The following is a 14,464-nucleotide window of genomic DNA, read 5'->3' as shown; positions in this document are numbered from 1 at the left end:
GAAACTGCCATGTGTAATCCCCATGTTTCCCCAGGACAGGCTCTTCCAGAAGGTCCGATCTCTCCTGGGAGAGTGTAGTATGTCGACTCTTGTTGAGGATTGGTCAGAGGGAACAGCTCTGGTGCAGTAAGGAAGGAGCCTGTGTGTAGTGTTAGAGCAAAATTGTGGTCTGTTTCGAATGCTGAAAATTGCAGGGCAGGGGCAATTGGTTCTGGGAGAACTGGTTTAAGAGCTTGTGTCCTCAAGAGCCCACTGACCCAAACAATGGAGGTTGTCCGTCCAGTTTGCAAGGTAGCGATAAGCTGGTGGATGGAGCAAAGTAAGGAGGCAAAAACTCTGCAAAAAAATGTTGTTTCTCTAGGTGCAGTGGCAGGGCAGGGCAGGGCATGGCATGGGTGGGTTGCTGTGGAGAGCTGAGCCCCACATCAGCCCTTCTGTCAGAAGCCAGCCCTCCTGCTGTGTTGCTCAGGGGATGCCTCTGCTCACAAGTTGTCGATGTTACTGGGGAAGGAGAGTTCGGGGGCATGGGCAGTTGTAGCTGCAGGAGGAAGCTGAAATCTGAGTGCCACAGAAAGCACTTGCTCAGAGAGCAGCTCCTGAAAGGTTGGTCTGGGGACACAAATGCAGGGACCTGAATAGCTAATGTTTCCCTGGAATTTCTGGAAAGCAGTCAGTGAGTGAGCGATGGGGCAGGGGGTTAATTTGATGGCAAATTATCTTTAAATTACAGTGGTGCAGCTCCACTGACTTCAGGTTGGTTGCAGTGGAGTAAATGAGCAAATGTAGCCTCTGGGTCTGATACAGGTAACTGCAGGAAGGGAATTTAGCAGCCTTCACTCTTCTTGTATTGACTGTCTGAGTTGCTCACTTCGTCATATTGCTTTTTTAAGACTCCAATCCCCCTAAGGTAACCAACAAAAAGTTTTAGATTGTGACTCCATTAGGGTTTTTTTCCACTGTAAAGATCCAGTAAAACATTTTAAAGAAAAATAGATTGCCCTGCATGTTCACCCTTGCAATCTGAGGAGTCGCATCAAGCTCCTTTGAAATAATGTACAGTCCAAATTCCTCTGTCCTTGCCTGACACTAGAACTGGTGTTTTTCCAGATGCCCATGAGATTGTAAGAATCTGAATGACTATTTAAAATCTGTTTGAGAGAGTCCAACTAAAAGTCCCTTCTTTTAAGTCATTCATACTTCACTATCTTGGAATTCATGTTTTCTGGTTTAGAGACTTCTAGGAAGAACAATTTGGACATCACCTTGAAGGAGAAATGCTTTAATCTCAAAATTAAATTCCTCTAGTTCTTTTTGTTTGATGGAAAGGTGCAGATAAAGATCTTGTGTGTTTAAAGAAAAGCGCTGTTCTTCCTGCGTAGTTTTCCTGAGCAAAAGTCAAAGCAGCATGTAAGGAGAGCAAAGGATGCTAACACACAGTCTTCTGTTACACAGAGAATTTGAGTTCCTTGTCATCTGTGTTGAAAGCTTTTAAACCTTCATGTTAGATGCTCTTAGTATCTTCTGCTGCTCTTTAACCTGTCCTCTGTCTAGCAGCTGCATCTTAAAGAGCAGATGAAATTGTCTCAAGGATGGCAGATCCTAATCTCAGTAACAGTTTCTATCCATTACAAGGTATGAAGTGAAATTATCTGTGAGTGGGTTTATCTCAGATCCCACGTAGCATTTTTTCTCAGCAGCAGCAAGAAAGGGAAATTATCAGGCAGTGGGGGGAAGCTGTTTATTTTTAACTTACTCTTTCTTTTTAAGTTCTATCTCATAATTAAAGGAGTTAAGGAGTGGAAGCCAATGAAATACGTAGCTAAAGGGATAAGCTGATCTCAAGTTCACTGCAGAGACTACGATAAGTAGTGGGTAACACAGTAGAGACTTCAGGGCCTCTTGTTCCTTTCCTGTCTTCCTCTTAAGGTATCAAACTGAGTTCTTAGCTGCCTTTCAAAGGGGATGCAGAAGGGCTGATCTAAAGGATACTGGTTATAGAGCTCACTGCTGCCCTCAGAGTTTATTTCTCTTTACCATGGGTTGAGGATACCTCTGAATATCTGAAGAGATTTCTGCTCAGAGCTAACAAGGAGGAATCCTGATTCTTTCATGGAGAAGCATGTCCATCCATTGTCTGGGCACACCTGTACAGCACTGTGCATGGCTCTGCATAAGGGGACACAAGGAGAGTGAAGAGGAGCTCAGAGGAAGGTTCCTGGGAAGTGGGGTAGCCCTGAGTAAAATGTCTTCACCCTGAGTTACTGCTGGAGAAACCTATTTGATCCTCACCTTTCAAACAAGGTTTTTCCCCTGCAGCTTATTAATCTTAGTCAATTTGGCTTCCTCCAATTGACAGGAGCAAGATGCTGGATTCTTTATTGCTCAGAAGAAGGTGCATTATACTACCGTGCTCTATCCCTAGTGGATAGTTATTCCTGTGCCCTGGTGGCTTTCTTTCATCACTGCTTTTGGCTCTGTGATACTTCTTGCAGCTTTGGCACACAGGGACAAGAAGGGCAAGGCTGAATTTGGAGGTGGCTGTCATTGCAGAGGGTTCTTTCTCTCTGCCAGTGGAGCTGACAAACAGCATTAGGCAATGAGTCCTGGAGAGGAGGCTGTGTGCTTTCACAACAGCAGGACACTGTCAGGCTGTTCTTAAGTAACACTGCAGAATTAGAATCAGAATTAAAATCAATTAGGTTGGAAAAGACCTCTGAGACTGAGTCCAAATGCTTATTCCTACCCCATTTTGTCTGTGCAGTGCTGGAGGACAGCTGAGCTGCAAAGTGACTGCTGTATGACCATCTCACCTGGGAACCGCTTTTGGGACCCTTTCTTTGCCCCTAATCCTTGATTAGGTGATGCCCTGTGGCTTCTATCGCCTCAGGCTCTAGCATGAATGTCTCTGTGGACCACTGCCACATGCAGAGTTTGGAGGAAACAAGCTTTTGAAGGAACCCTAAGCACATCCAAGTTTCCTGGCATAAGGAGTGTAAGGACGGGATTCAGTCCTGTAAAGGGGCAGGAGCTGCCAGCTGCCTAAAGGGACAGTTGAGGGTAGTGTTTACATTGTCGAGAGGACAAAAGAAGAAGTACAAGGGCTCTTCATTGTTCTGGTCACTGTTGTCTTAAATCCTCTGCAATGCTCTTCTTAGGATCTATTCTGAGTTGTGATGCCTTGGAGCAGAGTCCTTTTCCTTTGCATCTTATCATACGTGTCCTGCTGGCTGAGCCTTGTCATAAGTGGGGGCTGCTGTAGTGCAAGCCTCAGATGCTGATATTCTGTTTAGCTCTCAGAGCAAATAGTAACAACCTAGAAAGAAGTTCATGTCTTTAAGAAAATTGTTTCAAGCATGTTTGCCCAGGAGTGCTGAGCTCTATGGTTCCTTCTAGGAACATTATTGTTACTAACCATCTCACAAATGCTTTGAGGAATATGTTAGTCCATGCAATGCTTTGAAGCTAAAAATCATTGTGGGAGTCCCTCTTGGTGTTCCCTAGCTAGGAAAATGAATAGTTCAATAGGACAGAGATGTGTAGCTATGAATTTGCAAGTATAGCCTGGTGCTGGGAGCAGAGTAGGGCAGTAATAAAAACTATAGTGCTTTTGTTGCAGTGAAGGCAGGTAGTAAAGTATCTCCTGGGCAGGAAGACCTGGATTTGTGTCTTCATCTCTTTCTTAAACCAGAGTCCGTACCAGGGTTGGTCTTCTCTTAGTGCCTATCAGAAGCTTGTTCCCATCAGGAAAGAAGTGCAGTGTTCTGTATGGAAGCTGACCTGAGCAACTGTAGAAGCTGATAGTTTAGCAGGTGGTGAATGGTGATTCCCAAGCCAGGAGGGAGTTGTGCTGGCAAAACTAGCCCTGGAAGGACCATGGGGTCAGGCGAACCCGTGTGTGTATAGTGCCTACTGTGTTGTATTTGTGTGTTAACGGGGTAATTAGCTGCATAATTTACTGAGATCATGTCTACTTCTGGTGACAGAAAACTGCTGCTGTCATACATATAGGCTCCATGCACTATTCTCATGAATGAAGAAATTCCATAAATTTGAGGACTCTTCCTTACTGGCATTAGGAAACATTCAGTGCTCATCTTTGTGTTGTCAGTTACGAGCAAAATGTTAAAGCCATCTATGGTGCAAAAACAACATAGGTGCCAGAGCTGTGATCTGTGTCAGCCTTGCTCCTCCTGTGGTGAGGTATCTGTGGATGTTGACTCTTCTGTTGTATTCGGCTGTCTTTGGCAGGTTTTGGAAGTGGTGCGGTCCAACTACGACACGCTGACCCTGAAACTGCAGGACGGACTGGACCAGTATGAGCGCTACTCAGAGCAGCATAAAGAGGCTGCCTTCTTCAAAGAGCTGGTAAGCTGACTTGACTCTGCAGAATCAACAGCCTTCTTTCAGACCCTTTGCTTATGGCCTGGGCAGTGGCATTTGGGGTATAGCTGAGCAACCTTGTCACTTCATTGGGCTGCCTCAAAAGACAGGGCAGGAGTAGGATCTGGACAGACACTGCATGTCTCGGCAGATCTGAGAGCTTCCTGGAGCTCCCTGTGTGGCTGAAGAGGAACCTCCAGGCTGCTTAGGCCAGCACTGGTTGGTCAGTGTCTGTCCCTTTTGCCATGGCAATCCTCTGTGTTTTGTAGTGGTAAATTTGCATGGGGAGAAGCTGACTGCTCCCACTTTGGGTTTATCACGCAGAGCAACTTCGCTTTTTTGCTGTTGTTAAGAGGAGCACAAAGTATGGGACTGAGCAGAGTATGTGATGCTGGTGAAACATGTTCCTGCTCGTTGCTTTCCTCCATCACTCACAAAATAGGGTTCCCAAGCAAAGATAGTGAAGGCATTCCCTAAAAATGTCTCCTTCTTGCAAGAGGAGAACACTGATGGTAGGAAATCCCACAAAAGTAATAGAGCAAAGACAAAACTGAGTCCAAATAATTTGGGTTTGTAGTTATATTCTTCAGCAAGCTGGCTTGCTTCCCCTGCTCCGGAGAGCCCTGATGCAACTTTTTTTGTCCAAGAGCCACATCAGCAGGGAGGCAAAGTTTTTGTAATGTCTGGTATCTGAGGGGAGCCTGTTTTTCCTCACTCTGGAATCATTACAGCTTCAGCGAAGGGAGAGATCTCTAACTGTGGCAGCTTTCTCCACCAGTTTGAGAGCTGATTCTCTCTCCCAGTTCTGTCCTTCCTGATTCATGAGTAATTGATGCCTGCCCACTCCATCACGAGTCTGCATTAGTTTGGGAATGTTGTGCATCCCTCTGTCTACTCTGCTCCAGAGCAAGCACCTGAATTGGTTTTGTTTCCTTGTATGGAATGCTTTTGGGGCCATTCCAGACATTGGATAGTATATGGGCAAAACCACTTGCAATCACTTCCATGCCATTCTTCTGTGTTCTTTTGTGCCTGTTTTTGTCTCTCTAGCTTGCTGTTTAATACCTTTTCTGGAACACATGCAAAGAAATTTGGCCATAGCCTTATTGTGACACAGGCTTCCTCTATTACTGTACTGTGGAAATAAGGCACATTCCTGTTTCTGTTGTCATCTGTTCTGTCCCAAGGGCTCCCATCCTCAGCCAGCATCTCCTTCCCCAGCCTCTTGGCCACATGACTGCTCTGCTTCCTGCATGCCCCACTTTCCACTTGGCCTGGCAGAAGCTCAGGCTGATCATGCCAATTGATTAAAATGACATTCTCAGTCCTATGATCATCACAGCCACAAAACACTTCAGCTAAAATTATTTTGTTCCTAGACTGATTTTTTTTCTCGAAATCCCAATTTTGTATCATTTAAGAATAGGTTTAGCGTAACCAGCCTGTCAACTCCCTTCTGAAATTGCCCGTCCAGGTACCCCTGGGACCATCTCCTCAAGAGCATATTAAAACCTGAATAATTACTGTATAAATGTGCTGATTTGACCCAGTTGTGAATCTGTTTAATCCACATCTCTAGATGCCCTGAGAATTGGGACCCTATTAAACGTTCTTTACTCACAGCTACAGAAAATCCCCTGCATTCCATTAAGCCATTCCCTCAACACAGTGGGAAATCAACCTGATATGTTATGATTTGTCTTCAGCAAACCCAGCTGGCCTTCTTGCTCTGTTTTTCTCTAGGTGCACAGTAACTGATTGCTTTATTAATTGTTCAAATAACTCATCAGAAAGGTCCTAATTTGCCATGTCCTCCCCATAGCCTCTTCAAACCAGGTACTTTACTTCCTTTTTGTGAAGCTTTGGAGTCTTTACCTTGGCTTCTGTAACTGGTCTGATGTTGGATAATGCCCTGCTATGCAATGCTTTGTGTTTAACTACTGAGGTTTGAGAGATTTCATGGAGGGGGCAGAGGGAAGTTGCTACAGTTCTCTTTGTGGACTGTGCTAAATAAACAGGGCTGATAGTGAACTAAAGATTTCCATTATGGTTTCCAAGGTCATACTTGTCCCATCAGGTCTTCCTGAACAGAATCTATTTGCAAATAATTCTTTCCAGATCCTACCTGGTTTTCTTATCACTATCTATGTGATTGCATTAAAGCAAACCGTTCTTGGGTGGGAAATGACATGCAGGAGTCATTTTTCTTTTCAGCCGCCTTTTCATCTCTCTGTGCTCCCATTAAGTGAGTGAGCAGAAGCTTCCCCATGCCATTCTCTGGGCTCCTTTATGCTTGGAAATCTTGCTCTCACTCCTTTGACCTGCTTTGCTAATGCACTGCTTCGCTTCTCTGGCTTTGCCTCAGTGCTGCTCTTTCTTGCTAATCCCAAAGAAAAATCTGCTTTCTTCTCCCATTCCCTTTACAAAGAAGCTCTCAAAGGCTGCGATACTGCAGCCACATTGTGGTGGAAGGTGATGTGCAGATTGTTTTATCAACTGGGTTTTATGGCCTGTTGTGCTGCCTTTGAGGGGCTAAAGGAAGGAAGTTAGGAAGTTTTCTAACACTTTTTATATCTTTTCCTTTGAAGCCTCAGGGATGTCATTTGAGGTCTGTGATGCTTTGATAAAATGAATGGTTTGGATGTGAGCCTTTGGACCCTTGCATTGCAGCTGAAGAAATGTGTGGAAAGAGATTCAGCATCTTTCCCTGTCTTTGCAGTTCCCTGTCTTTGCAGTTGGATAGATTTCAGTAGAGTCTCATTGTCACTTCAGTATAGTCTGATTAGGGATTGATTTCTGCTGAGGAAATTACATTAATTTGACTTTTAATTAGATGTAGCAGTCAGTGTAAACCTTCCTCCCATTGTACAAATATCTTAAGAGCTGCTTGTTGATTAGAAACAGGTTTAATTGATGTGACTTGCTGCGAAGTAGGAGTGTCTGTGCAGCTTTGCACACATCCAGCTATAATGACACAAAACTAGAACTGAATCCTGTTTTCCTCACATGGTTAATGCCATCACTTCATCCATTCCTTCATTCCCTCGTCATCTTCCAGATGATGTCAGCAGTTCATGCATTTCCCATTTCTTCAAAGGTTGTGGGCTAATAGGGGGAAAACAATTTTAAAAGCTCTTCTGGCCCTAGTACTCCATACAGAGGCAAGAGAGGACATGTAATCTGCTTTTACTTCCCTGCAGAATGAATGTTAAAGCTCTGACCTTACTTTCTGTGGTTTTGGGGCACTTGTGTAAGTTACCCTGGAGAGATCTGGTAACTTCCAGTCTGGCAGCCAGGCTTGGACTGCCTGCTGCACCAGTGGGCTAGGAGGAGTCCTGGAGTGTAGCCTCCTGAATGAAACAGCTCAGCTAGACTACAGGAAGCTTCTAAAGTTTATCCTTGTTACAGGCTGATATCTCCCTGTGTCACTGTCTGGTCTTCCAACCCCAAAAGGGAAATGAGCTCTGGCTCCCTGTGCTGAGTCCTGGTGGTGGAGATAACTTGTTTTAACTCTGATCTGAGCTATTCTTACCATTTAAGTGGGTTGGCTCAGGGCTACCTGATTTCTCACAGCAGAAGAAATGCTGGACAGAGATTTGTAGAAACATCGGTCTTGTGTGTTGTTATCATGGCCACTTTTCTTCCCAACTTGTGTAAAAGCAGATCTAAGTCCAGCTAGAATGCTCTTGACCAAAGTCTGTGTCTAAAACTCCTCTTGAAACCCAAAGCTGTCTTTAAGTGAGAACAGCTTCACAGTAGCCACAGGTGAGCTATTCCACTCCTTCACAAACTATAGGTTTGGAAGTATTTCCTCTTTTCCTGTGTAAATCTTCTTTGTCTTAAATTAGGCTAAGTATTTCTTGCCCCATCCCCGGGGAGCCAGATAAATATTACTCACTGTTCTCTTTCTGACCTCATTTTACATATTGGAGAGTGTTTGCTCTATTCCTCCTTCTCTTTGCAAACTAATCAGGCTAATTAATTTCTTGTGCTCCACTCCATAGCTACAATTTCTGCTAAGCCCTGTGTTCTCATCGTGCCACTCCAGCCTCCCTTCCTGGGCTTGCAGAGACACATCCTTCTTGGAGAAGTTGATGTGTATACAAGCTGGGAATCTTCTGCTGCTGGTACCTGCCCCTGGCAGCAGTTCCTGAGGCCAGGGTCACATTCCTGCTTGTTCTTTATGTTGCTGGGACCCATAGAAATGCTTCTGGTCAGAATAAGGCTTGCACTACATGTAGCACCTACCCTTTTTCTGCAGGCAGTCATGATCCCCAGGGCAGAGGACTCTGTGAATCTGGTTAGCCATGTTCTTTCCCTCTGGTGAGAACTGACTGAATCCCTGAGGTGGGAGCACTTGGTAGGACTGGGACCAAATCCTGTCAGTGAGACTCCTGTCTCCTGGCAGCAAGACAGCCCAGTGCAAAACAGTGTTCTGGAGACCACTTGCAATGGTTAACATAGGCTGTAACCTGTGGTAATCTTGAAAGACATGATTCTAAACTGTTTCAGGATGGAGTAAGTCAAAAGGCACCTAGAGAAGAGAGATGAGAAGGGGGTGCTCCAAGGAACACATGGGGTCTGTACCAAGCATCCTGATGAAGGAGAGTTTGTGGCTTCTGCAGATGTCATGAAACTTAAATACTCTGTCTTTAAGCATAGACATCTTTGCTAGCATGCTCAGGTTGTTAGGATCTATGCAATGGGGCTCACTGGCATTCATTTTATAGCTTTTCCTGTTAACCTTCCATGTTTTGATTTCCTTCCCTGTCTTACATGTTTGCCTTTTGGGGAGCTTTCTGCCCTTCCCTTCTTTTTTTCTCACCAGGGCAGCAAGTGGGACCCTCAACAGTATATATATATTTCTGTGTGTGTGTGTGTGTGTATATATATGTATATTTATGTGGTTTTCTGTCCCCAGTGTTGAATTCCTCATTCTGCTTCTCTATAATTCTTCCCCCAGTGCCTTTAAAAAGCACAAAACGCTAACCAGGTCAGCAACAACCTTATTATCACAGGCTCCGAGTCTCTGGGAACTGTAATCCCGTTGTTTGGATGAGCTTGTGTCAGTTTTGTTTTCTGTCACTGCTGCAGAGTCGCTGACACAGATGATGTTTGACTTTGTTTTCTCGTTGCCAAGTGCAGCTGAGACTGAGCCCAGTCTGGGGCCTGTGTGCTCGGCCAACAAGTCTGCAGGCACGAAGGGGGAAGGGAAGTGGCTGTGCAACAGGGCTGCCCAGCTCTTCTTTGTGCTCTGTGGGTGACCAGAAGTCTGGGTGTTATTGAGGGATAAAGGTGTCTCTTCTTCAGAGACAGTCAGTGAGCCAGCTGCAAGTGTAAGGCACTCACTCAGAGTACACACAGCTGGCTCTGAACCCAGGGTTTTCTGCCAGCTTGGGTGATAATCTGTGTATTCAGCTTAGTGGCATGGCCTCTGAACTTTCCTTGAGTCTGTATCTTTGGCTCTGGGTTCTGGAGCAGGAAAGAGGCCATGGCACTGCATTAATCCAGGAAAATGCTGGCTGGCACTCCAGTGGGCACTATTACCAATATGATCTTCCAGCTGCAACGTGGAAATGCTTACTTTCCTCATCTCTGCCCCAGACCAGGAAACACATCATAGCTCATGCATCCAAACAGAGCATCCTCTCCCACCCCTGTCTCACTGGGAATTTACTCTTCTTTCTGGGATGTCACTGTAGACATTCCTATTATTCCAGGAAACTGCTGAATCTCAGTGTTTTCTTGCTAACCTGGAGTCTCAGCGAGAGCTTACTGCAGCAAGTTCTGTGGAGCTGTAACTGTGCAGAACAGTTTCATGCTGAGCATGGAGGTCACTGGTATCAAAACTGCCAGGCTCATGAGGAGCCAGGAGGAGTCCCTTGGCTAAAACATCTTGTTTTGTTTCTGTCAGGTTCGGTCCATCAGCATCAATGTGAGGAAGAACCTTGCTTTCAACACGCTGAGCCAGGAACTGCTGCTGAAGGAATTCTCTACAATCTCCTGAGGCGGGGACACTCCTGCTGCGCCGGGCAGAGATGGGCCCGTGTGGGCAGGGACACTACAGCTCTGCAGCCAGTCACCCCCTGCCTTCCGCCTGCAGAAGGGATTGTGTTTCTTTTAGGAGAAAGCCTTGCTGCTGTGTGTTTGATCCCAATGGAATGTGTTTCAACAGAACTTGGGCTGAGGAGTGGTGATTGGCATGTTGAGGAGGAAGCAATTTTTTAAGGTGACATGGGAGTGGGGAGCCATTCCTGTGACATAGCAATGGGAGATTCCCTCCACAGGCTCAGGGAAGATGCACTGGAAGAGCTGGGGAGAGCTCACAACCAAAATAATAAAACCAGCCTAGCTGTGTGAAACTGTTCTGGGTTGAGATCGCTCACCTGCTCTATGGGGAAAGCTCTCTGATCCCAGGTGTGGGCTGTTCTTTTCCATCAGCCTGTATGGAATCAACTGTAATGATATAATCAACTGCCCTCCTGTAATGTAAGTCAAATCCGCTGCCATCCCACTGGCAATGGCTTTGGAGTATAAAAATTTCCCCAAGGAGCAGGCCCTTCACTTCAACCAAGCCATCGGATTACTGGAACAGGAGAAAGTTTGCCTCCAAGGCTGTTGGCTTACACGGTCCAGGCTGAGCCAATATGCAAGAACATGGGTCATCAAACAGAGCACTTTGTTACTGGAACTAGCTCTGCGTGGGGTCACTGTTGCTTCCAGTAGTCCCAGCTCATCTGCTGTTTCCAAGGTTGAGGGACATTTTTAGATACTTGGTTTTCATGGGGCAGAGGACAGGCTGACTCCTTCTCCCCACTCACCTTATTGCCCATCAGAGACCGCATTGCGACAATCCTCCTCTCCCTCACAGGAACGTCTGCCTTGCACATGTTTGCAGGTACCTGGTGACCTTCATGAACGAAGAAGTCCCCATTATTTCCCTTGTGTGTAGCACACAGTTAAAATGCAGCTGGAGAAGTAGTAACTTCGCTTTCTCACTTGCCCTCCTGTCTTCACCAAGCGACTTACAGCCACAGTCTGCTGAGGACTTCCTAAGGAAGAGCACTGGGATGATCCTGTGGGGCACACCAGACCTTTCTGCTCCAGAACCGGTGTTTCAGAGGTGCTTAGGCCTGGCAGAGCCTGTTTAGAGTGCTGTGTCAGGCTTCTAGCTCAGGAATACACAGCACATACACCCGTTCCTTGCTTGTGTGTTTTCTGCTCCCGGCAGTGCTGTCAGGATCTGGCCTGACTTGGTGGACTGAAGCAGAGAAGTTATTTATGTCCCAGATCCACTTTTTTTTTTCTCCCTCTAGAAAACAGGTTTTTTTTTAAAAAGTGCCTAGTCCTGCTCTTAGCCTTGTAGGTTAGTGTGAGTAATATGGATGTCATGCTCATTTACTACCATTTTTAGGCAAGGCTTATTCACACTAATGTGCGTTAATTGTGTTAATGTTTCATCTTTACCTGCTATGAGCATGGGTAACTGAAAGCTGTGTCCTTGGCCACCCACTGGGCATGACACCCTATGAAGTCCCTATATTTTCCTTGGGAGCACTGGCTTCTCTCAGCAGAAGATACTATGCCTCAGCAGGGAATTGTCTGGCTTTTAACAGCTAAGCCAGACACTTATTTGCTTTCTGCCATGCGAGTGTGTGGAAATGTGTACGTGTCAGAGGGACATTGCTTGGGAGAGCAAGCAGGCTCCATAAAATCACTGCTTGGGAACAGGCCAGGGCATGTAGAGGAGGCAGCTTCTCCAGTGAAAAATGAGTAACAGTTGTTTGCAGCACATGATGCTTATCTGTCTGTGTGTGGGGGATCTCACCTCTGAGGGTGGGAGTTCCTTCTCAAGGGGACTGGAGGTGCAGCCCCAGCATCGCGACTGTCGGAGCATTGAGTCATCTAGCTGTCTACATGCCTCCTGTTCTCTGATCCCAGTTAGGCTGAGCCTAGTCAGATGCTTGAGAGAGTTTGGGATGAGTCTGCTTTTGCCTCGGCAACCTCTGGAATTTTTAGCTTCTCAGTCTGGGCTCAGCTATTAAAAGTCTTGTCTCCCTCAGGACACTTCCTTGTTGGGATGATTATAGAAGCCCAGGCTGTGACTGAGATCTGCTCCTGAGCTCAGCCCTCATCCAAGTCTCTAAGCTGGGGAAGACTGTGACACACATCCTCTTGCCATGCTGTCACCAAACCAAGCACTGTAAATGGATGTACATACAAACCTAGAGCTCAATAAATAGCAGAGCCCTGACTGTCCAGAGTGTGCAATGTTTGTCCTTCCCAGGGGGGAGAGTGGGGTGGTTGTGGGGGTGGCCCTGTCACCATTTGGTGGCACACTGGCTGCAGCAGGGCTGTCACCTGCCTTTGGGCTCTTCCTGCCTGTGCAGGGGGAGGTTGTGGTGCTGCACGGCTGTGCTGCATCCTTGGTCCTGGCTGCAGGTACCAGCCAGTAGTCAGCATCCCTGTTCCTCTTATGTGTGCCTGGGGCTGCCAGTAAGGAAAACATGAGCCAGGCTGAGAGCCTGTGAGCAAGGGATGCAGGGACCTGTTTGTGCACAGTGTGATGCTCTCTGCTGCTGGTGTCAGCAAACTCCTGCTCACAGATTCTGCTGCACATTTGCCTGCTTTGTTAAACACCCTGCTGCTACTTGTGTTTTGAGGCCAGCTTGAGCTGAGCAGAGAGTCATTTAACTCTAACGTTCAGCATCAGGATGTGGCTGATGGCCTCAAACTTTCCTGTACTGATCTGAGCAGGTGAGTGTATTTTGTTACATCTAACTCATAACTCAATCTGTTTCTGGAAGATCTGTGTCTGAGGCTTGGGAAGTGTTGGGAGATATCAGATTACAGCCTTTAAATTAGGCAGCTGCTGCAGGGAGACAAATATTCTACAAAATAATGACCAAATTCTGGAAGAGAAGAATTGAATTTGAGCTAAATTTTGGAGGGAGTTACTAAAAATTGGTTTGTAAGTGCTACTGTGATTTTTGGCTCTTCTTTCTTTGCTCTTACAGGTCCCACTTTTCATGCAGACTTGAGAGAGGCAGCTCCTCAGGAGCTGAGTCTTCCCTGAATGGGCTGTCAGCTTCATGTGATGTTTTGTCTGCTCCTTGAGAGTGCCAGGAGCAGGTAGTACCAAACCCATGATCGTGTACAGCAGCCAGAGGGTAGGGTGCAACTTCACCCACCTTCTCTGTTTGGTTTGCAAACCTCTTTGTCTTCCTTTTCATGGCACAGGGACCATACCTCTGCAGGACTGAGCTGCCCTCCGTGTGAGTCCTGGTGCCTGTTGGGGTGCTTTTCTCTCCCTGTTTGAAGAATTGGACGCTCCCTGCTCTGGGGTCCTGCCAGACTGTTGCATGGTCCGTATCAGGAGAATTCCTGGAGAGAGCTATTGCCTAGACAGCACTTGCACAGGGGATCAGCCCCAGTGTGCTCCACTTGCTCCCCCACACTTCCCTCCCAGGGTGGAGCTGCTGTCTTTCCCAGCTCAGTACAGGGCAGGCAGGGGGAGTTGCTATTATCCCTGCCAAGTCACAAGTGCCATCATGTGTGTTGGGACTGGTGTGTGGCCAGCAGTCTGTGGTAAGATTTACAGCTGGCTCTTGGCACTGGAAAGCTCTCCATCTTGGTGTCAGCACCAATGCCGGTGTTGGTCTCTGTTACTTGTTGGGATTAGCAGGGTTGTGCTGGATGGGAGTGTGTCCCCGTGGAGGTGATGGGTTTTTTTGGGAGATGAGCTATTGCAGTAACCTGAAAGGAAAGAAGTAAAGCCCAGCTTTGGGAGGGGTAGAAATCCGAAGGGACCGGGATAAGATGTGTTTTTCCCCTAGTGGGAACTTACTAATGCCTTTGCTGATGCTTTCAGGAGGAGGGCAGACAGAGAAGTAAGTGATGAATGGAAGTCTAGACCAGGAGTCTGGAGAAGGGCTGTTGCAAGGTCTGTGGGACCTGGAGGGCCCTGGGGCTGCTGAGAGTCCTTCTGCTGGTCAGAGATCTGGTTCTCCCCCATCAGAGTACAGTGTGGTTGAGCTCAGTGCAACACTGATCAAGCAGAGGGGTGATCCCAAATATATCTGAC

The 14,464-nt window shown here is 46.7% G+C and overlaps 1 protein-coding gene across 4 annotated transcripts in view; it reads left to right on the top strand.

Moving 5' to 3' along the window:
* Positions 1-12,639, top strand: part of ARMH3 (armadillo like helical domain containing 3) — a 127,142-nt gene extending 114,503 nt beyond the window's left edge. For all 4 annotated transcript variants that reach the window (XM_051799977.1, XM_051799978.1, XM_051799974.1 and 1 more), the window contains exons 25-26: positions 4,249-4,365; positions 10,295-12,639. In XM_051799977.1, coding sequence (XP_051655937.1) covers positions 4,249-4,365; positions 10,295-10,387 — 210 coding nt within the window. In that variant the 3' untranslated portion in view covers positions 10,388-12,639. The remainder of the gene's footprint in view (positions 1-4,248; positions 4,366-10,294) is intronic.
* Positions 12,640-14,464: the final 1,825 nt, after the last annotated feature.

The sequence above is a fragment of the Manacus candei genome, unplaced genomic scaffold, assembly GCF_025592945.1.
Source record: "Manacus candei isolate 608988 ecotype Guabito, Panama unplaced genomic scaffold, ASM2559294v1 h1tg000050l, whole genome shotgun sequence".
Lineage (NCBI taxonomy): Eukaryota > Metazoa > Chordata > Aves > Passeriformes > Pipridae > Manacus > Manacus candei.
This window is presented reverse-complemented; position numbering and strand designations above follow the sequence as displayed.